Below are 25957 nucleotides of genomic sequence, written 5' to 3'. Positions count from 1 at the left end.
AATTATTTAGGGCATCTAGGATGGTGTCACAACAAACAACTTTTTAAATTCAGATGTTTATGCTAACAAAAAAGGTGACATTGTGGGAGAGGAAGAAAAAAGCAAGTGGGTTGTTTTTTTTTAAAAAAGTGAAACTATTTAAACATAAAAATTTTCAGTGAACAGTTCTTAACTGAAAAATAACTCTGAATCCTCTGCTCCTCTGAGCCTCCAACACTCACAGTTTGACCTCTTTGCTGATGTTTTGGAAGTGGAGAAAAACATTCTTCTTTTGGGAACAGACAGACACATTTGGACTGCATCCGTGGCAGCTGGCTATGTTGAGACCTGGTCTAATTACTTTCTCCTCAGTGTCTTCCCAATGCTTCTAGGGTGACATTACAGAAAACTAATGAGATACCTGTTGTAGTGTGAGAAGCACAAAGTTGTTTTATTTTTGCTGGCAGTATATTGGATTGTAACTCTTCTACACATTTTCTTACTGTTACATTCTGAACTTGATTGCTCAATTCCGTGTTCTAAGCCTCTGTCTCCCAAATCAGAATAAATCTGAAACACTTTTTCTTCCCCTGCTCTTCTAGCTTCCTGCTCCATTCATAGTACAAGCATAGTATATACATGTAGTACATGTACACATAGTACGTACATGTATGAACAGCCAGTCTTTCATAAACTGCTTTGCAGTTCTTATCCCTGTGAACTTCAAAGCCAGTAGATCTTCAATAGCCTAATAGATTGTTCATAATTCAAAATAAAATCATTTGGAGCCAATTTTCAACACAGAATTTATTTTTATGGGCATCTATGAACTCCACAAGGCAAGGATTCTGAACAGAAACACTGAAAGATGCTCCATAATAACCATCAAGTAGTCAGATACCAAGTAGAGTATCAGAGACAGAAGGGCTTAAATAATCCTCTAGATTAGAATCTTGATATGACACTGCATCAACAAAGTACTTCCAAATCCAGTAACCAAGCTGCCCAGACGCAGAATCATGTATTTCAATGCTCCTCATTACTACACTGGATTGAATCCAGTACCGATTTGCCCCTGTGATATGTCTGTGGTTAAAAATGCCTGTGTACTTAGCTTAATAGGTTCCCATTAGGGAAATGCAAAAATAGCATTGATTTTATTTAAAAAAAGCATCTCAGATAAATAGTGCCATTAAATGACTACACACAAAATTTTTCTGAACTCTGGCAAATTTGTTTCACATAAAGTATCCTATGTGGATGTTATGGATGAGTTTTTCAGGATCCATATGTCACTTTAATTAACCCAAAATATTCACTAGTCCTTTTCTCAAAATAGAAATTCACGGAGAGAAGCGAAAAATAAGCAGCATATTTAAAAAAACATGAAAAAACCCCACCCAAAACAAAAAACAAACAAACAAAAACCAAAACAAAACCACTGCTAGATTGATAACGGAACAAAATAAGCAACCAAAAATATTACAGCTTTTTTTACTGGAAGATTTTTTTTTCCTATAAAAATAGGAAATTGAAATGAAAACAGGAGAACACATAATTTTGAAGATACTGAAAAGGAAACATTCTGGCTTTTTCTGCATCTTTTATACTTTTTTTTTTTTTTGGCTGAAAGATGACTTCTTCAATAGGAAGACATTCTTTTTTAGCCAATGCAAGTACATATTTTTCCTAACAAATCAACAATTGAAAGAAAAAATGCATAACTAACTCTGATACAAGTTAAATTCTACAAGTGTCCTGTGAAGGACATCAATCATGGGGGAGGGGGGGGTGGGGATGGAGGGGAAAAATCTTCTTTGAGAGAGGAGGGACAAAGACATTTCCAATTCTAAATGCAATTAATTTTCATCAATTAAAACCACACCAATTTAGTTTTGGGGTTTGGTTGGGTTTTTTGGTATTTTTACATATTTAAGACATTTACATTTATGGACCTATGTTCCTATGGTTTCCTTATAACAATTTATTATTAGGTATCAGATATAGTAGGAAAATAAATCTAAATCAAAGTGACCTAGCAAAGGCAAAACATTTCATCTTCTTTTAGCTGACTACATTTTATAAGCAATGCTTTCCAAACCCACTTCTCCCACTGAGCTTCACCTTCTACATCCTCTTGTTGGGAGCTGCACAAACAGAAATCTGGAACACTGAGTACACACACTATTGGGTTTATTAGTGGGAATATGAAACATTCCCACCACATTGTCAAGGGTTCCTAAGCCTTCACGCTTAAACTAAGCCTTTTCCTGTTCCAGTACTTGGGAAGAAACAGAAAGCATGGATCCAAGTAAAGAAATACACTTTAGGAGATCCTGCCTGAGGTTTCCAGCAACTTCCATGAGAAACAAAGGAAATTTTGAAGCTTCTTTTTCAGTTTCCCTTTATGTAAAATGTGAGTAATAATTCTAATTAACTCAAAGAGGCTTTGGGTTTTTCATAAGGGAAAAAAGATGTCAAAATAAGCAAGAATAAAGGTTTCCCCAATTTTCTACAAGGCTTGAGATGAGATACCTAATTTTTTTATCATTAAAAAAAAGCTGCTGCGAAAGTGCCATGAATAACTATTGGTAAGGATGCAAAGACGTACTGTCAATAAGTAGAGCTCATGTAAGAAAGACAACGACATAGGAAAAAGAAGGAAAGCAAAATCCAGTGACTAAATTGTTTTTTCTTGAATTCCTTTTGAAAATGCACACAGCATTCTTGGACCACTGACATTTAGAGGGGTTCCCTTTTTGTCACTCATTCTATAAAAGTGCCGAATGGATGCTGTGACACAGCATGCGTTATCCTATCACTTCCTATTTATGGGTGCACCTTTGCTTCCTGGCCCTGAAATTGCCTGTCAGCAAGTCACAAACATCCACATTGAAAAGAAGATCAGTTTTGCTTCTCATGTTCTAACTGAATTTTTCCTAGAAAATCCATGTCCTGTTTTCAGCAAAAATATTTCAAGATATCAGTACATTTATGAATTCAGAAAATAATCACGTAAACCAAAACAGATTATGCTGATGATTAATCACCTTATTTCACTGGATCCTTCCACAAGATTTCCACACTTAAATACAACACAATGTCAGCATTTCATGCTTTTCCTGTTTTTTTCCACTATTTTCTTTTTCCTAACCTCTCTTCTCACATCAGCAGCTGGTTCCATATTTCAGTTTAACTCAGAATGAATTGTAAAAGATTTCAGATAAATACATTATAATCTCATAATTTCTTAAAATATGTTGCATGTACATGTAAAAATTTTTATGCTTGTTGGGACTCTTGCACTCTCATGAAATTTCATATCAAAAAATTATTTTACAGAAATATTTTACTTTCAGAGCATACTGACTATAACGAGTATTTCTTCGCATAGAATATCTCTATATAATTTTATCCATTTTCTTTTAAAATCTGCATACTATTTTGTACATTTAAGGGATCAGTTTTACTTTACAGTATAGTCATATATTTCCATATAATGATTTTTTAGCGTCTATGTTGATGCCTTTTTTTTCATGTTAGAAACACTTTCTAATTTTTAAACAAATGTCTTTCCTGTCAGCGTTATGTGAAAAAACAGTTATAAATCGGAAGAGAAAATGGAGAACATGGAAGAAATCTCAATCATCAGAGCACACAAAACTCTTCTCACAAGCACACAGCAAATGTAAGTCTAAAAAACAGAGAGAAATATTTTTTTCCATCATTATCACTCAGGTATTGCCTGAAGGATCACTTGTGAGAAAAATATCAGGAGAAAAAAAAGATGTTACTTTTGTATGGGTTATGTCTCTTTAAAGAATAAAACGTGTTTACAAAACCATGGTATTTAACTAGATACACTTGGGCAGGACGTTTTACAAAGGGAGGGCAGTAAAAAAAATTCTCTGCCCGTAGAAAATTGCAGTCTATTTGTCTCTTTGTTAGCAATTTTAAAAAATCAGCCTCACAGATGAACCCAAATGTATTTTCTGAGTGTGTCAGGAATTTGGTTCTCTGTTTCTATAGAGAACGGGGAAAAACATCTAGAAAAAAAATTTCCCCTGGCATGCAACTGAAAAACAAGAGCACCGTATGTCAGCTCTGTTTTCCCTGCTGGAATACATAATCCCTGAACAGAGCTTGCCCTGACCTTCCACAAGTAGCAGGGTAATTATTCTCAGGGATTTTGTGAATATCACTATCTATTTGAAAAGAAAGCCATGGATAAAAGAGGAAAATGAATTTGAATTAGCAGTGAAAGTGAGCATCCAGTACTGGGCTGTTCCCCAATTGGAAGAGAGCCAGACTCGATCCCCAGGCAGAGGGCCAAGGAGACATCCTTGCCATGGTACATGACCAAGTTCTGCAGCTGGGGAGTTACGCTGGACACAGAGGAGAGACCTCTACATTGTCTTCAGAGCAGCTGAGGATTTCAAGACACTGGGGCATTATTTTTACCCATCCTTTCTCACTACCAGACCCAGAAGCAGGGCAGCAGTAAAACACTCATGTTTTGTATGGAGAAGCTCTACAGAACAATCCCTTCAGGACACCACAACAAAAGATAAATCATTTGGAGGAGGAGGAGAGAATAAAACCAAAGCATAGAGGTGAAACCACAAAGAGATACACAGGATGCATTTCTTAATTCATAATGCCCCACAGTCCTCTCAAGCATGTCTCTAGTGTCAAATTGTTCCTTCTTGAACTACACTTTTAGTTTTCCATGGTTGCATCTGACTGCTGTCCGGCTTTAGGAGTGCAGGGTGTGGAACACTCCCTCTTGCTAGTGATATATGTTGACCACAGCTGCCTGTGGGGTGGAGGTGGGATCCAGACCCAGGAAGAGAGGACCTAGCCCGGGTTGAGAGGGATTTAGCCCCATCACGGTCAGGGCTCATCCCCCAACGGTGCTGCTGCAGCAGGGCTCAACAAGGAGGGCCGCTCACTTGAGACGTCAGCAGCGCTGCCATGAATTTTTAACTCCTCCGGTCACCGAAGCAGCAGTTGCTTTCAGTCCAATTCAGTGCACAAGATGTGCAATCTTAGTTTTATGCGGAGGTGGAATTCCTGTATTAATTCATATTGAGTGCGCACAAGAGTCAGTGAGAAAAGTGGCAGTGCAGAGAGGGATTTCTCTGATCCATATTGAATTAGCTACTTTAAAATGAACAGTGCGTATTCCATGAAGGTATCTGAACAAACACAGAGCCACTCAGATGGCAGTGAGGAAAACTTGCAGGCGTAGAAAAGAAAAGGACACAATGAGGTAGGAAAGCATAAATTGCCATAGATATATACCTACATCCTTCATTTCATGCACCCATAATTCTCTCTGGCAGCTGCATGATTAATTCAAAGATTTATGAATTTTTTTTTTTCTTGCTCAATCCTGCTGACCTGCTTTTGTTGACAGGTCTGTGTGGATCACACTTCTCTGCCAGTTGAAAGCATGGCATCATGTCAGTCTCCACAGCCTGGAGACCGTAAACATTTCAGCTCATTCAACACCAACAGCCTTGGAGTGCACGGTAAAAAGGAGCAGAGCTTATTTCAAACCAAACAAACATGAACCAGCACATTGGTAGATTACTTTTGCCATGAAAAATATCTGCAACTGCAATTATAAACTAATTCTGATGGTGGGAGAAAACATCTAAGCAGTTCAATCTTTCTTCTCCTGAACTCTCACATTTTTAAGAAATTCGCTAGCTTTAAGTTTCCTAGCAAAACCAAAAACATTCTGGTACAGCAACTGCTGACAACATAAAATGTTTAGCCTCTGTTTCTACCACCTTTCTGCAGCAGGATACTGTCTGCCCCTCTGCAGATACACAGCTCCAGCTCAAACACCAGGCAGCAGGCTTTAAAAATTCACTTGATTCTAACTAAAAGGTCACCTACCCTTCATTGTAACCTTCCTCTGAAGGGAAAACTTACATGCAATTAAAATATGCCTTTACAGTTCAGCAACCCAGGTGAAGCAAGCTCATGCATCAGTTTTGTCCCCTCACATCAAAACTGTCAGAGCTCATTGGCTGTTTGCTCGTGTTAGACAGAGCTTTGATGGGAAACCCCAAGCTTAATGTGATCATCTCCTTATCCACTGCCATTCGGGAAGGTGACAAGATCACAAGCCACTAGCAGGGCAGATTTATAAGGAAGAAAACAGTGCTATGATCCTTATTTCAAAAAGTAAAAATGAAAATAAATAATAAAGTCAGACCTAAAACCAGCACACTGATTCACCCAAGTATATGCCTGCTCCTATCCCTTTGATACAAAATCTCATACTACTGAGCCTTGCTGTCTACAAATCTGACCCTTGAAAATCCTGCATATCAAGGCAAAGCAAGAAAAATATTGCTTCAAATATTACATCCAAGAAAAATTCTATGAACCAAAAGCTGCCTGAATAATTGTAAACAAAGAGCAATGACAAAATGGAGAAAAAGGTTGAGTGAGCACCTGTAAAGGTTAACAGTCAGTCTGCTCTTATTTCACCTTTAATAAAGATCTGGTAAACATCAAGTTAATTAAAATGCAGGCCATATTTATTTGAAGGTTTTACAAATCCCGGAGAGAATTAATAGTGCAGGAACTGAGTGGGCTAGAAAAATCTGGCCAGATGACAAAATGGGATTCACCCCAGGAAAATGAGAGAAATTTCAAGTACATCTGGAGAGAAAAAATAATGTGACACAGATATTTCCAGTGAGAGACTAACTGTGCCACTGAATTCAACCATGCTGAAAGAAACCTCTTCATGACTGGCAACATCAATAACAAGGTGGTAAAACAGAACAGTTAGGGCATCAGATTAGATAATGTTATGCATGGTCCAACAGACCCTCAGGCCTGTAGAGAGATGCGATAGGCGCCTGTATATATATGTATGTATGTATACCCACACTCATGGATAAAGAGAGTGAAAGAGAGAAAGGCATATATTTAAAAAAAAATAAATCCAGATATCTGAAAGCCTTAACACAGAAAGCAGAATTACATCCTTCCTCCCTCTCTCTAATTCACAAGAAGCAATTCTGAAGGGTGCCTGAATACAATCAAGTTTTTCATGTGCTTTAATTGTGTAAGTAGAAAGGAAAAAACCAAATTAAGCATTGAGAAAAAAAGATAAAGAAAGAGGATTGGAAGGTTGTTGGGGGGTTCTTTGTTTGGTTTTAATGTGAGTAGAGCGAAAGGATCCCTTCAACTGATGGAAATGGAGGGCCATCCAAAACAGAGCAGCAATAGAGAGGGGAAGGGGGGGAAATTACTGTCTACTTGTCTCCTAGACACACTTTATTACTGAAATGCCCAAACCATTGCTACTGTTTGTGAACCCTATTAGTATTAAAGTTGCTGGATGTAGCAAGGCAGAGCAAATTTTGGCTTTCTGCACTTTAAGCAGCAAGACACACATCTCAAGTACATATTTCTCCTCCTTCTCTCACAATAGTCACCAATACACCCTCAAAACAGCCAAAACGTCCAGTCACGCTGAGGAAAACCCAGAAGCTCCCTCTACATGAAAACAGTTTCTTTGGTTTTACATGCATGCTTCCCTGTGCTAGTTAAGTGATCAGAAACCACTCCTTTGCCTAAAGTTGTGTCAGTCACTTACCTCTGTGCTATCAAAATGGGATTCTTTGACACGTGGATCAGATGCCTTCCGTGTTCACCCTCCAAGTCACTCCAAACACCTGCCTCCCACAAAGCTGTTGAAATCCTTGCATCTAGTCCTACTGATCCCACAGCCATACTTGGAGAATGATTCACCTGACCAAAATACTCCAGGGTAAAGGAGTAGGAAGAAAACATTGGAGCACAGGCTGCAGAGTAGCCAGAGGAAAGGTCCCCCAGTGAACAGCTGTGTGCTGCCTTGCTTAGTTAGAATTTTAGCTTTCAATGAGTCAAAGGAGAATGTGAAAAATGTTTGCTCAAGCACAGAGTGCCACGTTTTCCCCATGTCCACTTCCTAGGATTATAAGACACACTCTTCTTAAAAGACTGGTATGCTCAGAAAAAACGCTGATAACTTGACATTTTTTTAAATAATGTAAATTACTTATTCCAAGGTCCCTTAGGAAAATAACCTTGTTGAAAGAGAAAGTAAGGAAGAAATATATTGTCTTTGGAGATGGGCAAGTGCACTTTATATGTCTTCAAGAAGCATAGAAAACACATTCCTGTAATAGCAAACCTACAGTCTTACCTGAGCATTGCTGGACACTATTCACATTAGCTTTCCAGGGAGTCAAGGAAGCTCAGCAGATTAAGGGTTTGAGTGCTTTACTTTCTGTGTGCTATCACAATCTGAATAGCAGAATTACATCTCACTGACATATTTATGATAGAAGTTAGTTTACCCTGAGAATTTTTTTATATGTCACTAATACTTAAGCATAAAAAAATTACACTCTTCTTCCCACCACACCTGGAACTGGAAAAAATCTTGCAGCTAGAGCATTCAGTGGCATAGGTTAAGTGTCTGCTGAATGCTTGCTGGTTGGCAACCTTGATTAAGCCCTGACACGAAACCAAAACAAGGAAAATCATAGCTCATCTCTACTAGACACGGCCTAAATCAAATGCATGGACTTAATCCCTGCAATCAGCAATAGCCTAAAACTGATCACAGGACTCTGCACACAGGACCACTCCCCAGAAAGACAGAGATATTTTTTTCCCCGCTATGTACAAATCTCATGGCTGAACAAAAAAGCGATCATTCTATGTAAACTGAACCACCGCTGTAATCTCCAAACCCCAGCACAAATGAAAACTGCAGTGCTGTATTTTAGATGCTGCCACATGATAACTACTGGCAAACATGACTGCTTATTGTCAACCACAGCAGTTCAGAAGAGCCCTTTGTGCAGAAAGAGATCCGAGAGCCCCCGAGCCTTTTAAAGACAAGACCTGAGGAACTGTGTGTAAATAAATAATGCAATTCATTACATCAAATGTAGGTCACTGTACATCAGTGACACTTCTCAAGCCATGGTCCAGCGTGTCTAATTTCTGGCCAGCAGAAAGCATGCTGGCTGGAAAGCTCATCGGCTGTCGTCTACATGTCAATCACAGCCCTTCAGGGAACTGTGTTCCATTCATGCTTACACACCTTTCCCTCAAAGCTGCTATTCTTTCCATGAAGATTTAAATATATGCCATTGTGCACAATCATTAGTATGTTTCTCTTTTTCTACCTTTTTTAAGCTGTCGCACTCTATGTATAAATCAGACCAATTCTTGCACAGTATGTCATTAGACAGGGAAATGGGAATTCAGAAAGGTCAGGGCATGAACCTATTCATGATCCTGCTCTTGGCACTGAGCTATTCAGACACATGGAAAAACTCGAAATCCCTCGTAGTTATCAGCATCAGGATAGGAAGCTTTCATAATAGAAATACAGTATGTAGTGACAGACAAAATTTAATTCTTCAGCCTTTCTCTTTGTTTCCATCCGCTCTTCATTCTCCTCTTTTCTATATCTTAGCCGATCCCTTATACTGACCTTTATTTTTAATAATCCCTTACTGCCCTTCTTCCCCTATAACTATACCCATCCTTTGCTCTCTCCGGAGCTAATTAACACATGAACAGACCCTGCTCTTTGCTTTCACCCAGGCAGAGCAAAATCAGCACTTATTTTGTATTTACCTTCCCTTCTAGTCCAGCTTCACAGTTCTACGTGTGAAGAACTGCTGTGAACCAAGCACTAGTCTCCTCTCTGCCTCACGGTGGCTCAATAGAAGCAGAAGCACAACCTGCACTATGGCATATTTCAGTATTATCATTCCTTGTTTTTATGGCTGTTGTTACAAAAACGTATTTTGCTGCACTCTTTGGTCCCACAGGGCCTGGGCTTTTCTTGATGGTTACAAAGTCAACACAAAGCTTATTCCAAAAGTCTCTTTCTTTTGGAATGGTTTGTGGAGGAAAGCAGTAAGGAGGAAAGGAAACCTGACCTTTGAGCAAACCGTACGCAGCTATCAGTCATAAAATGTTCTACAATTATTTAAGCTTTTATGTTTAGTGTCTTCTAATGAAAATGCCTAAGAACTGGTTATTGATACAAGAGAAAACTGCACATCATTACATTACTTATCATAATTCAAATGAATTTCAGACTCGATTTCATGTCAACTGACAGTATACAATTCTTCAGAAAAGAAGGATCTACAGAAAAGAACTCTTGATGTTGCAGCTGTAGAACTCGGTAGAGCAGTACCCTGCTTTTTGTGAGCTCCTCAAGAATTCTCAGAGTTACCATCAGTCCTTCTATTTCGCCAGCATCTCAGAGACTGTTGGGCAAAACATATAGCATTGGAAAGTTTGATTGCTTTTACTAAAAGACACAGGTGGGCAAATACGATACACTTTATGCATTTGTAGCAGACTGATAACTGCACAGCTCTGCTGCTGTCCTTGTCTGAGAGTTTTTAATATAGCTGTAGCTAGTGGAGATGGCTGAATACTTCATCTAAATTATTATTCAAAATGGATCTTTCCAGTATGAAAAGATTTCTGTGTATTTACTGTTGGAAGTTCGGATTTTCTACTTTTCCTTGAAATAGATTCATCCAAATAATTTTTTTTCCTTGCTTTAAAATCTTTTTCCTGCTACCTTGGTATCTAGAGAACACCCTGAAAAAGCTTTTTGGCCTCAGATTTGCTGTCACATTTAAAGACAAAGTGTAGGAGCAAAACCCCTATTACTTAGCTGTTCCCCTGACAGACCGATAAGCACATGCATACCTTTAGAGTCCACAGCTGTCCTTGCACATGGAAATTTCACAGAATTCATTATTTCTGGCTCCAAACATGGGCCCCTCCCTCTTTATTGCACAGAGAATCTGACCTATCTACACACTCCTTGGAAACGCTCTAGCAGTATGTCTTAATATGTTTCAACTCCCAATTAGTTTAGTATAACCTGGAGGCGTTACATAAAGTTGCAGCCAGGAAACTGAAGATGCTTTTGCCCAGCCATATTTATGACATGCTTTGATTACTGTGGACATCACTGTGCTCTCCGAGAACTAAGCATACAGATAAAAGCAGATACGTCCAGGATAGTAACTGCTGCAACAGCAAAAACATACCACTATCTTAATCAAGGAATACACCTCTTAAACATTCTTTGGAAAAAGCTAATTTTTCTTTTACATTATAAAAGTAAAAACACTTTGCTTTTTTTCTTAAAAATGTTGAATTTACATGAAAATAGAACCGATATCTAGAACAGTAAGTAACAGCTGAAATAAAGGATTCTTGTTCATCTACAGACCTCTCTAGCCCTCTAAATTCTACTTGGAAGTATTGCACTGAGGTTTAAGCCTTTCAGGAAAAAAACCCAACAAAAAAAAGTGCTTCTCGGTTGGACCACTTGCATATGGAGCTTCCCCACTGAAAAGCTGCCCTGCTTCCTGTCACGGGGGTCTCCCATTCCCTCCTGTAAGGTTCAATCTTCCTGAGCTACTTGTATCTTCTATTTGAAATGGATATATCATCTCAATGAAAATGTTCTTCTTACCTTTTTCCTCTCTCTCTCTCTCCCCTTTCTTCTTCTCTTTTCTTTCTTTTCAAGCACTATCTAGTTTTCCCACAAAAGCCCTGTCCACCTCAAACCATGATAATCATCACCCTCTGAGTGCATATCTTTTTATATTATTATTCTTTCACAGTTGAGGTTTTGCCTTAAGATGGCTCTCGTTTTTGCTGATGTTAATGAGTAACCAATACATCAGTCATATTAAGGAACAAGAACAAAGTAAATCAGAACTTGATGTCTTCCAATATTAAATGGTGAGATAAAAAGCATACCAATGAAACTGGTCTAGCACACAGAAAAAAAGCCATGCTAACAGTGGCTGCATAAGGAAGCACATGCATTTCCTCAGAATATTGATCATTAGTAGAAAACAGCTCGATAGTCATGTTATGTCTTGCATCCTATTCATCAGCACTGGCATTCTGAGAAGACAAGCTTGATCAATATCTACCATTTGAGTTCATGGTCAGATTATTGCAAAATTGATTATGGGTAAAACTCAAAGAAATTGTTTTATGAAACATGCGTGGGTTCTGGTTTTTAAATGCTCTCACTATTAAGCTGCAGTTAAAGAGTATAAATGGTGAACAAACAAATCTTGCAATCGTGGTTAAACTGAAGCAATGTTTTCCTGCCTCACTTTTGCCCTTGCATGATGAAGAACATCGACCTGTAATCTAACCTGTGATTTCATCTCTGAAACTAAATCTTTTCTGTGATGTGATCCAATATGATAAACTAAGATTTTTTAATAACATCAGTTTTAATGAATTATATTTTATTTCCATTTAGATTTCTGTCAAATTAAAGGGCTGTGAGATAACTAGAAACTGAGTTTTAGGTGTTGACATTTGTGATAGCTTTTTTATGATTGTAGCCTAGTCAATGACAGTCAGAAGTTGCATTAAGGGGGAAAAAAAATAATATTCTATTTAGGCCCATCTAGTTAGATGTTATTACACACTTTTATCCCCCAAAAGTTTGGGGTTAAAATCAATATAGACTAACCAAAACGAAATGATCTTCAAATGGCAGCCATGATGTTCTGCAGAAATGCCACGTCTTCTTCCCTAAAGAAGGAGTTACAGAGACCTGTGTGCCCTACTCCTGATTCCAAGGTGAAGAGCAGGATTGAAGCACTCAAATATATCACATAGGTACTCGATACTAATGCTCAAGTCAAAAAAAAAAAAAAAAAAAAAAAAAAAAAAAAAAAAAAAAAAAAACAATCGAGAGGATGCAATAGATGTTGACAGAGAAAATATGCATGTTTTGTTATAATACAGAATTAATAAAATTAAAAAAAAATTTAGATAGTTAACCATGCAAGTATACACATTCTTTTCCTCCAACCAATACTCACACATACACATCTATGTGCATCATGTAGTAGCCTATTTTACATTGAAGAAAAGTAAACTCATTCATCAAATGTTGCATTAGACAATCTTAATCCTAGTTTAGATGATATTAAGCATAGTTCTTTATCATTACATACAGAATAATGCAAAGTTTATTTGCATATTTAAATACAACTCTGACCTGACTATCAGCTGAAGTGTTGCCAAGCCCTACGATTCAGATATTGGAAACTTCTTCATGAAAACACACTCAGTTTCAGTTGCTCAATGACAAAAACAATATAACATATCAAAATCCAAGAGCATAAAAGGGAAGTGGATTTACCAAACTTAAACGCTGCACCAGTAGCATAGGACAACTGATAATTAATTACACGGTCCTTAAATATCTACCAAATCCTTAAGAAAGCTATTTGAAATATATTTTTTTAAAATAGATCAAAGTTATCTAAGGAACTGATAAAGCACACAGAGAAAGAAAAATCTATGATATGAGTCATCTAGAAAGATGAATATTTCCATCAATGCAACGCTTGTCAGAAAAGAAAGATTATTAATACACTGAAGAGAAGTACAAAAACATTTCCACACGTTGTAGGATCATAAACACAAACACATTCTTAAATATACTCTGCAACGGCATTTAACTTAAACTATTTTTTTCCATTCTGCATTACCCTGGAACAATATATTTCAAATTTCTACACACATAAATCATTTGTATGTGTAACAACAGCTGCACTGTGTGTAATATATAATTTAGGTATGTGCTATACTGAAAATATTTTTCCCACATATACCTTCTCCCATGAATTTCTTACAATGTTTATGCTTTAAGATGTTGGATACTCTTTGCCTGAATTCCCTGTACTTCCTCAACAATGCCTCACATTTCCTCCCTTTGTCAGTAAATAGATTAATGCATATAACTGCTTTAGAACAGATTGTTTCGCTTCAGTATGTTCAGTTTACAGCACAGTTTACCATGTGCTTAAGCCTCCAGTGTTATCTATGAAGAAATTTGAGATTAAAACGTTATGAAATTATAAATGATGATTACATACCTCATTTAAACACAACCAAACAAATTTAGACTCAATATTTCTTCTAATTCATGTGTAACATTGCTACTGAAAAACAATTACAACCCAACACATGCTTTATGACACTCAAATTTCTTTGGCATATAGGAGTTCCTTATCAAAGTTAAAACATGAAGCCATTGCCACAGCACGAGGAAACTGGTTTTATGTCTGGTATAAAACAAAAAACATGTTATTTTCCCCTCAAGCATGCTAGAAAAAGCAGGGCTGTCTAAAACCTTCATGTCACACACAGTCATAGGGATGCAGCAATGCTAATGTGAAATACGTTACTGGAAGGATGACATACCATTCAGCTATAATTGACTCAAAGTAAACATCGGGCATTTGGGGGAAAAAAACCAGGAACCGTAGCTGCCATAGCCAATTGGAAAAGAAAACCACAACAGCCTACCTGAGACAAGCGAGACTGTGTCTTTCTCCCATGAGACAACAGTGATGTATGCCTCCACAGAGGAGGGGATAATGCACTTGAACACTGCTACATTGCCTCTCATGGCTTTCTGGTCCTCCACACGGACTGTATAGGGTTCCCGTAAAACTGAAGATAAAAGAAGATGTTTTCGTTAAACAAGTCGTAATGATACAACCCATCCACTTCCTCAGTTAGCCTTGCAAAGTTCCCCCAAGGAGGTTACTCAGATTGTGAATTCTTTTGCCTCAGTAAATGATACAGTTTTGCAAGGCTGATTGCAAATTCAAATGAAAGCATTCCCAGATCTCTGTGTTTCCTCAAAATCTGCATTTCACTATGTTTCTGTGTTCTTCCCCTAATACTGAGGGCAAGTAGAAAAACTGTAAGAACTGCATATTTACATGAGTAAATGGTGTTGTCTTCTGTTACTTCTCTAGTTTATCATGCCATGTTTCCCATCACAAATTGCAGAAAAACTGTAAGAACTGCATATTTACATGGGTAAATGGTGTTATGTCTTCTGTTACTTCTCTAGTTTTTCATGCCATGTTTCCCATCACAAATTGGTTTCTGCTCTATTAATGGGTACAAAGTACATACAAATACTGTGTGCGAATGAAACATCCAGAGGGTAAACGAGAAGATCAGTGTCATTTAGGATTTTGAAGAAATGAGAACCGAAAGAGAAAAACTGATGGGAGGTAACAGACAGAGAAAAAGCAAGGTGTCTCAGAAACACAGACAAATGGTAGTTGGTTAAATAAGAGCTACATTCAATTGACCAGCACTGAAAGACATAGGTTAATGGTAAGAAAACAGAAACTATGATTCAGAGCTGTATTAAAAAAGAGCATGGGTACACTTCGATCCAGCATATGAGTCATCTAGCATCTGGAAGAATTCATTTAATGGACAAAGACAAAAAAGAAAAACCTGGAGAAAACCTTCACACCAAATGAATATTGCTGGGCTGAAATGAAGTTGCATTGGGTAGGACAATGGAAAGGAGGAAAATCCTGGCACTGAAACAATTCTATGTAGAATGAGAGTGAAAAAATCCTGTGAACAACAGTTAATGGAGAAGGTGGTAGAGCAGAGAAGAAAGAAATGTTGTCTACCACAAGAAGTAAATGGGTATGACAGGGAGAACAAGCAGCAATATATACTCTCCATAGGACCATAAGGCCGAGGTGTAAAAGAAGATATCACCACAGCCAACATAGTTATATATCTTGAGGTGGTGAATAAAGTTATATATCTTGAAGTGACAAACAGTTTCATGGAAAATAGGAATAAATGCATTAGAAAATTATGTGTGTGTCTAAAGCATGTATATGCCTGAGGGTAAGAGTTATTGGGAAGAACAACCCCAGTGTAGCAGTGTAACCAAGTCAGCAATGCTGAACTGGCACATTACAGAGACATTTCTTGACTACATGTCTTGCCCACAAACATATACCAAGCTCCACCAACTACATTTAACCACATCGATTCTAGACTGGGGAGTCAGTAAGTCCTTTGCAGAGTTTACAAAAGTACTTCTGTATACCAGGAGCACTGGAATTTTTAAATGTCAGCCCCAAGACAAGAAAAAAAAAAAAAAAAAAAAAAGGCAGAGTACTGAAACGTAAATGTAGTTTTGATAAATGCAAACAGCATCAAGTTTTTAGATCCAATGCTACCGTGGCAAAAAGAAAGATTCAAATTCTCTATCCCAAACAAGACAAGCAATATTACAATTAGGAACTCTAACCAAAACCAGATAAATTTAATTATAAATCAAATATCTTTTAAAAAATCAAATTAAATCCATCTTCTATGATAAGATAGACAGCACTAGTTTTTAAAAAACTCAATAATTTATTTTTAATCAAAGGTTAAGTTTCTTAACCCTGTTATACGTGATGAACTGATATTACAAGCACTTTTAATGCAGTGACTTAACAACACTGGTTGGTCTGTGATGAAGTAGCCCCCTAATCTTGTTCTGCACCAAAGGGAATGGTACACAGATCACCTTAATGAGGCTGACTTTTGTCTAATGCTCACACCGCAACCATCTTTTACAGAAAAGTCTTGTTTAGCAGAAATACAAATATCCTTAGCAGGATGCTAGGGTATTTTTTTCAGAACAGTTGGCCATTTTGAAAATCTGCCCAGTTGATCATTTCTGTAACAACAAACACAGAATTATTCATTTGCTTGCTTAGAAAGTTTACATTATTCTGATTTCACAGGCCCCTCGGTAACTTCCAGATCATAATTTTGCCAGATGAATGATTTGCTGATTTTTTAATTTATTTTTTTTTTAAACCCCCAAGTCCCTGAGTCATGAATTTATATGAGAATTTCAGCCTTTGCCACCCTTTGCTAAAAAGATACATTCTTTCCTGCAATGATTGCACTGGAAAGCTTGAGGATGACATGGAGATATGCACCTTTACTCCACAATGGGACTGACCTGGAAGAGGATTAGGCTTGGGTGTCTAAGTGTCCATGTTATGGTTTTTTGGGGGTTGGGGACATGTGTTGCATTATGTGCAAAATTATATGCAAAACCACAATTACAATCATCTATGAGCTGGAACCCTTTTACCTGCAACCCATTTCTTGGAGAAGCAGGTAAATAAGCTTTGGACTTTCTCAAAATGACTGAGAATGGGGAGAGCTATTTTAGCCGTCGTAAGACTGTGCTATAATTGGATGCTCTACTGATTGCTTCTGTATTCCTAGGAAATCCTATTACTTTTGGAGGGCACTGGAAGTAGGAGGAAAGGAAGTGGAAAAGAGATTAGAAAAGGCACCCCCAAAATTGTGCTAATTCAGGCCAATCTGAACCTGCATACAGACTTCACATGAGCAGAAATGTAATTGAAAGTAACACACAAACAAATGATGTTTATCACTTCATATTGGAGCAGCACTGGGATTATCATCTAAATGTAAAATACGCTTACTACTATGCACAGAAGACTCCCTCAAAAATTCTATTTTCCTATGATCGGTGGATTACACAAGCCTCTGGAAAAGATAGTAATAGCTATTTTCTGCCATCAGGCACAATGACAGCTCTGACACACAATATCAGTTTATATGAAGGAAGGGGACTTGTTTAGCTTGCTATCCAAACCTCAGATAACTGAGAAATAAAATCATATTGAGAAATGAACAGACGAGGGGTAAAAGCCCAAAGAAAGAAGCGAAAGGGTTAAAAGGGACATTTTTAACCCCCTCTACATCACACATTAGTTTATCTAAGGAAAAGAAAAATTGGAAACTAACACTGGAAAAAAACGCTGCCCAAGATGCTCAAAATTGAGTTATATTAACAAATCCCCCAAGGAAAAAAAAAAAAAAAAAATATAAAAAATGTTCTAAGTATAATTCTTCCAGACAACTTGTCCACAAATCCATTAAAGTAAAACCATAAGCACAAAACCTAGAGTTCCAAACATGATGTTGGTTACTATGTATTCTTATGTATTTTTGGTTTTTAAACTTTTTGATCTGTAGACAACTAAGTATTTTCAGAAGCAGTGTAGACCACTATAGAAACTCCACAATATATGTAATGTGAACCAGCTTCTACTAGTCATTTCCTGTGCAAGAAAACCCAATTTCTAGACTAAAATTTTAATAAGACACATGAATTTCATGGCAACCTGTGTTCTTGCCTTCAAATTGTCTACAAACTACAGATGTCTGAATGTTAATTTATTGTTAAGAAGGGAATAAGTTTTCTTGTTTAAAAAGAGTCACAGACAAATCTACTTGCTGACCATTGACAGTTTTCCCTACATATCTCCTGTGAAGGCATATCTCCAAAGGAAAGATATTTCTCTTCTGAGAAAAGACCATCATAGCTCCAACAACAACAAAGAGGTTATGAGGATTTGCATTAGCCAAGGGTCAGCTCCCAGACTAGCTTTTGTTTGTTTGTTTGAATATTTTAATTAACTGAAGTGGGTAGACAAAACCTTCAAAAGCTGTGCAATCATGTGTTTATGTGTTGTAACAAAAGGCCTGATTTTGATCCCACTGTAATTCTCCACTGGCTGACCCAGTCAGCACACAGTCAGTATAGAAAAGAGACCCATTATGCTCATTTGCATGTTTTAGTTTAAACAGAAAGCACTGCCTATGGATGAACATCAGTTGCTGAATCGTTACACAGGACACAAGTTTCTCTCAAAACAAAGCACAACTGAATACAAGCAAATGAGAAGGATGTGATTAGGCAAGCTTTCCTCTTTTCTTCCAGCCCCTGTAAAAAATCCAAAGACTGTACCTTTTTCTCCCACAGCTCTTCAATGAATCAGCATGGTTTGATTAATGATTTCATTATCAGTTTGTTTTTCCTTATACTTGTGCAGAAGCTCAACTGATTATGACCTTTGGAAACCTAACTTTTCACCACCAGAATCAATCAAATCAGGAAGGAGAGGGAAGAATCCAGTATTTTACTGGAAGAGCTCAGAGGTTACACTTCTGGCCAATCTCCTTTGGTTCACAGCTGCTGTGACTCTGTCTGGAACACCCAAGCTTCCTCCCTCCTTATGCCCATTTGAACCCAATAAAAGACTGCACTTACCAGCCTTAATGTGAACATCCTGACTTCTGATTTTCCCTGAAGGATTTTCAGCTGTGCAATAGTAAGTGTTATCATGGATTAAGTTATTAAAGCTTGAAGGAGGGAAGGGGAAAATTTGGAGAGTGCCATTGGGGTGGACGTGGCGGATCCCTGGGACATCGTAGATCTCCTCGCCCGTTGCTAGGTACCATCTGAGCGTCACTGGGGGGATCCCCGCTGCGGGACAGGGTACCAATGTCCCTGTGGTGCTAGCAAACACTACCTCTTGCAGAGATGCATTGACAAAATATAGACTGGCATGTAGATCTTCACTGAAAACTGCAAGACAAAAAAAAGAAAAAGAACAGACCTTGAAAACCTGTGAAATTTCAGCTACACACAAAAAAGTTTGACTATTATTTGCCACAAAATCAAATGCAATGCATAGGGACAGTAATCAGAACATATGGATCCTAATGCAGGCTCTAATAAAATGTTTCTCATTTTAGAAGAAAATATCACCAGATTAAACACACAAAGTGGTTTACATTCAAAACTAAAATAGGAAATCCCTTTCTTTGTAGTGTAAACTGAAACAGATCGGATTACTTTTGCATTTGCTGATGCACCATTCTTTATAAGGCCATCAATAATCTACTTCTCTGAAATTTCTAGCAACTAAATTTCTTCCTAGAACACAGGCAGTTTCTTAACATTTAGAAATGTATTTTTACAGTCTTCGCATAGCAATATTATTTACAAAGCAATGAAAAGAGCTGAGCAAGCAATGAAAAAAAATCCCCATAATTCCTTAATAAAAACACATACCTATACTTAATACAGATACAACTTAATAAATACATTATATAGTTTGGTCAGGTCTTTCTAGCAGACACCTATTATCTTAAGTACAAAGCATGCTTAGAATAGTCTTGTTTCTGCCATCCATGTCGCTATAGTTATCCATTCAGCCTTAACCTGTAGATTCTGAATACTGGAAAAAGTCAGTATTGGTCAGAATGCAAAATTAGCCCTCATTCTTCTGAACACTTCTGTCATGGGCTATTCAGCTATTACCTGGAGGGCTTGAGTGCTCCTCATCATTTCATCTAAAATGCCTTCCTAACCCTCTCTGAAAGCGTAACAGCATAAGGTAGAAGATATTACCAATACCACCGCCCTGCTGTACATTTACATGTACTACTCACTTATAAAAAAACTTGGCAATTTTGTCTAACACAAACACAAATCCTGGATTATATCTTGAATGCAGTAGATTCTGACATGATTTTCTAAAGCAAGTCTGGTAGGGAGTAGGTTTTTGAAAAGGTGACCATAGTGTATCAAGCCCAAGAGTATTGATAAGACAAATTTCCAGGTTAGCCTTCATTTGCACAAGATGGATGCTATTGTCCTGCAGAAATAACTTGTAACCCAAACACTAACTCATGAAGTGCCTTGTCTACCTCTGTCACTTAGTCTTACAGTAGCTTGGAGCACAAAATGGACTATTTTTTTTCTTCTCTCCTGATATCTTGAGGAGATAGGTAGGGAGATATTCTCTTCTAAATATCATCTTGGTATTGACCAACAAGAAAGACCACCTCAAAAGAGAGCGGAACTGGCTTTGGGAATCCCTAGAATGAAAAAAGCAAGAGAGGCCCTCCTAAAGCAATAGGGAAAGATGTCTGGCACACAGGAGGCAGCCACATAAATGGCCATCACAGAGCAGGATGAAAGACACTTGGAGATTCAGAAACAAGAAATTTGAAATACTGGAGCTAATGAGTCCCTGCACATAGATGAGACAAGTGCTAATACAGAATGAAGTCCATTGCAAGAAACAAATTGTTCCTAGTTGCCACAGCCCTAGGAGAAACTCAGCTACCTAGAAAGCAAAAACAGGCATAACAGGACTAAGCACAGGAAGAAGTAGGACTGAATAAGATGATTCCACTTCTCCATAATCACATTTCTAATTATAGTCATACTTTGAAGCAGAGAACAGTATTGTTGGTAACATAATAGAGAACTAAAAAGAAAAAAATAATTTTGGCATTGTTCATCTGCTGTACAAGCTATTCTCTACAAATACAAGTGAAACAATCAACAGGGCGTTTTAATTTCCATTGGCCAACAAGACATTCACATAGAAGTAATAGAAACAGTTCACATTTGCCAACTTTTATTGTGCTTCTTAACAGACATTCATGTAAAATGGTAGATTTACTGGCTGAGAATAAAGAGGTGAATACCAAATTGCAAATGCCATAAAAATAGAGAACACCAGGAACTACGTTTGACGCTTCCATAGAATCTAACTTTCTAATCAAAATGCAGCACAGCTGAACTAGAGACTCATACTAGCAGCACATAACAATGAATTTTTCCAGCTGCTTTGTATCCCCTGTAGAAGCTTTCACTACTTCTGACAAACTTTCCATCCATCAGCCTATACAATAGCGCTTCATTTTAAAACAGCATCTGGTACACATTCATCTTAATGGCAGACACAAACACACTAAGATCCCTGGAAAATAATTGCAGTGCTATAATACACACACATATACACAATGCTGACAATCCAGATGCGTTTTGTGGTGGAAAACAATGTGTAAGCTACTTGGATACATTCAACAACAAAAATGAGATTTCAGAATCTTTTATTAAAAAGATATTTCTCTGCAACGTTCCGTAGGAAGAAAGTGATTAGCTGAATAACAGAACAAGTGATATATCAAAACCTAATTGAAACTGAGACAAGTCAAAGACGATATGTAATTATATGTTACTTAATGGTAAAATATCATCCAACTAAACATCATATTTTACAGTAAGCAGAAGCAAACTCAAACTAAAAGTTACAAGGGAGAGCAGTAGGGAAAGCTGATGAAAGTTATGGATATGAAACAGAGAATAAAAATATCTGAAGAACCGAAAAATAAAAGATATGAATAGAAGAGAGGGGGGAAAAAGAATGTCAGGTTAAATGCTATTGTGAAAACAAGGCTTTTGAAGTATTTTGTCTCCAGAGCAAGAGTTAAAATTGTGAGGGCCACAGCAAATAGGCACAGGCCTGCCCCTACAGCCTGATCAGCAGGAATGGACCTCAACATCATCTCTAAACCAGAACTGAAATGGTTTCCAGTCAAGTCAGACGACACTTGGCCTGGACAGCGATGACATCAGCATTTTCAAAGAGATTACATCAGTTAGCAATCCAAGGGAAGGAAAGTCAAAGACTCCTCCTGACTAAGGTTTATTTGTTACTGAAACCAGTAATACTTGAGGGAAACAGGAGGAAGCCTGCACCTCAGCAGCACTCAGTGGATGCCCCAACTGAAATGACAAAGTGACAAACAGCCTGCACCTGCAAGCACTTCAGGGCAATGAGGCAAAGACCTATGCCCTTAACTGTGTGGTTAAAGGAGCACATGATCCGTTTATCAGATCGATAGACACAGGAAAAGAAACACTTCTTGAATTTCATGTTAAACAGATATCATTATCTTACTCATACAATGAGAATGGGAAGGAAGGATGCAATTTTTTGCAAGTTTCATCAAAATTCCTTAGACTCAACCTACTTGATGCAATAAGGGGAACTGACAAAGTATAACAGCCACAGAAATTCCTCCTGCTTTTCAGGGGAGAGCGCGCTGCGGCGTTGTGCCTAGCAAAGTGCTGAATATGTCAGCCAGATACAAAATTTCTTTTAGCACTTGAGAAATCTCCTGTCAAGTAAACTGGCTTATCTCATGACAAGCTGGTTGGTGGGGCTGCAAGTCGATCACACTCAGAAGAAGAAAGTGAGACTGAGCACTGGATAGCACATCTGGGGAGATGTAACCAGACTGGGAAGAGATAAGCATAAAGATCTAGGCTGAACTTTCCATTTGCTATACCTGTACCTAGTGGCATAGCGAAGATTGGATTTGTTTCTTTTGGTTTGTACAGAGGTGACCTTTGTTCTCTTCTGGCATGTCACTCCTTCCTCCAGGTCTCCAGGGTACTGTAGCTTCCACATATATACATGCTATGCACTGGAAGGTCTTCTATAAGGGCCTAGCAAACAACACTTCTGATATTTCTGCCTATAAGGGCGTCGTTTGTCAAGACTTCATTGTATATTACACAAAACCAGCTGAAACTGGTGATTCACAATCCACCTTTTTAATGGAGAGAAGTAGGTGTGACTAGGACATAAGAGAGAAGATGCTACATTTAAAACACCATACTGGGCTTCTTCTGTGTAGGATCTCATGTCCTGGAGGGATCAGCATCAGCCACAAGAAACAGAAGAAAGACAATCTGCAAAAGCAAAATGTGAAACTGTGTGTCCAAGAGAGAGCCTCCTCTTTCCTTCCTCCACCGCTCTCTATGACCCCCTTCAGATTGCTTCACCTTTAAGAACGTTTACTGCAACGGTGCCAAAAGTGAAAACTTCCAGGGAGCACGTATGTCACATAAGCAAAATTTATCTCCGTTCAACTCAGTGGCAGAATGTAATGCAAAGGCTTGTGCGTTTCCTTTTCATCATGTTCTCTTTCATGTTTTAGGAAGTAAAAATAAAACGTTTGTGATTTTTTGAAGCTAGGTTTTTGTGCCTCACATTCTTCCAAAGACCTCTTTCCATATTCTGCAACTGACCACTTAAAGCCCCAGTTTTCAGTTCTTGAAAGAACTGGAACACCTTTGGGCAGACAACTCAACATATTCAAAAATATTAACAAAATGTCTCTGAACAATTAATTGATACTTATATTTAAATTACCTTTCCCGTCCTTTTCAAAGGTTAAATACTATTTCTGTAACGTTTATGCAAGGGGAAAGTTTGGTCCTAATTGAACAACAATTTCAGAACAGACGGAAAATTATTTCTCATCCCTTTGATTAATCAAAGCATGAAATATTTATATAGATAAAATAAAAGATTCAAATCAAAGTGCAAGTCTGGAGCAAAAAGACCACTGAGATTATTTAGATAAAATAAAAATCAAAGTAGAAAAGATAAATTATGTAATTAAGCAGTTGAGTGCTCTCCCACACTACAGCAGGTTTATAGCAACAGCCTTAACTATCTTCTAGTAGGATGTCAGGTTTGCCACAGCCCTGGACATCAGTATTTCCTCTCTTTTTCTCCTCAGTGATGTTGTGATTGATGAACTGGGCAACAACTGAGTATTTTCTTTAGATTTAATAGATCATATAAGGTGTCACCTTAAAATTTAAGAATTTCTCACTGTTAAATACGGGCATCCTTAACACAAGAAGCATAGAATCAAATGCAAGGAGTATTTAAAAAAAAAAAATCATAATAAATAAATAAATAAATGAAAGGACAGTATAGAAAAAAGTCTAAACTGCCTCTGCCAGAAATCAGGGATCCAAGAACACAACTTTTTTCAGAAAACTTTCTGGTGCTGATTCTTGCAACCTGTGCTTGGAATAGTAGATGTCTGGGACCACTACTTCGTACCATGACAGGACAACATGCTCCAGAAAAAGCTGACAGTTGGGAAAATTTGGAGGCATCTTCTCAGACACATAAAGCGGGAGCAAAGCAGGATGAGACGCAGTCTCTTGAGCTGTTAAGTCACTAGGAACACAGGTAGTCTCATCAACACATCAAGCTCCAATCAAAGTTTAAGAAAAACAACAAAAAAAAAAAAAAGTATCTAGAGCCTGTAGGATACCTTTTCCCGAGAGCCCCCAGACACTGTGCTCAGGTGAGGACAGCAGCTTTTTTTGAGCCTCCTGCACAGCTAACATAGGATGATAAACACAGCCTAAAGGTGGTTTAGACCCCACTTTGGTGAGACAAATCATTCATTTCACTTGGTCCTTCATCTCTACCAGTTAGAGAGAGATCTGGACAACTCTCCATCTTTCTTGAAGACCTCATTTAGCTGGAGAATGCTAACATAGCTGCCCTAATATTTTTAGCTTCTGCATGGATGTTCTTTGCCTACAGTTATAGGTCCTTCTACTGTGAGCCCAGTCTGCCTGGCACATGCACTAGACTAAAAGTATCACATCCTTTGCCAGCCCTCACACAAGCAATTCCACAATGCATGTCCAGGTTTCAGAAAATTTCAACCTAAAGCTTTTTTTGTGGTTTTGGTTTTGTTTTGGTAAAAAGCAACAGTAGAATCGTAGCAAAAAAGACAAAGATGTTCCCCTTCACCCCTAATCCCCACAAGAGGGCAGGGCAAAAAGGAGGAGGGGGGTGGGGTGGGGTGGGAAGAAAGAAAAAAAGAGAGAGAAAAGAGAGATTATTTGCCAAAATGGAAGGAAAAGGAACAAAAAGCTAACAGGACTGGTGGAGGTCAGAAGGATGTTCGCATTCAAGGAGGGATTTTTAAAGGAACTCCTAGGGATCCCATATCTCATGAGAGATCCAGTATCAGCAAGGCTGCTCCTTTTTAACTGGCTGGAAATCAGAGTAGGAAGTAGGCAAGAAAAAATCATCTTGATTATAACCCTTAAAAACATACAGCTATTAGAGTTTTTTCTTCCCTTGAATGCCTTTCCATATTGTTTTATTTAAAGCTAAGAGAAAAGTATGTACATATACAGGAGAACATTCCACTTGACATTATTAAAATATGCATTTGCTTTTCAGAGGTCGAACTTCTCTGTGAAATTTTGGGACCCAAATAAAACAATTGAGAAATTTAAAGAACAGAATTTAACCGTCATTTTTCAGGTGGTCAGTTAAAAGTATTGAAATCTTCATTCACAGAAGAAAATATTGATTATTCACTGTAAGGTAAAAGCCATATATTTTATAAGATAAATTAATGGAATTAATGCAAAAAGTAATCAAAAAAAGATCCTAAAACATTTGCAAGAAAACGGCTGAAGACATCTAAACAATAAATTACATTTAAGGCAACTGAATTAACAGGATCATACTACAGGTTAATTACCCTGTCGACATCCAAACAATATAGTATGCTAGGA

The 25957-nt window shown here is 37.8% G+C and overlaps 1 protein-coding gene across 2 annotated transcripts in view; it reads right to left on the bottom strand.

Annotated features, from left to right (window-relative positions):
• Window positions 1–25957, bottom strand: part of DSCAM (Down syndrome cell adhesion molecule) — a 484086-nt gene that overhangs the window by 382905 nt on the left and 75224 nt on the right. For both annotated transcript variants that reach the window (XM_014938224.1, XM_014938225.1), the window contains 2 exons: window positions 19013–19330; window positions 14401–14547 (listed from right to left, as the gene is read on the bottom strand). In XM_014938224.1, coding sequence (XP_014793710.1) covers window positions 14401–14547; window positions 19013–19330 — 465 coding nt within the window. The remainder of the gene's footprint in view (window positions 1–14400; window positions 14548–19012; window positions 19331–25957) is intronic.

The sequence above is a fragment of the Calidris pugnax genome, unplaced genomic scaffold (genome assembly GCF_001431845.1).
Source record: "Calidris pugnax isolate Ruff unplaced genomic scaffold, ASM143184v1 scaffold25, whole genome shotgun sequence".
NCBI classification, from domain to species: domain Eukaryota; kingdom Metazoa; phylum Chordata; class Aves; order Charadriiformes; family Scolopacidae; genus Calidris; species Calidris pugnax.
Note: the sequence above shows the minus strand (reverse complement) of the source record. Positions and strands in the feature narration are given on the sequence as shown.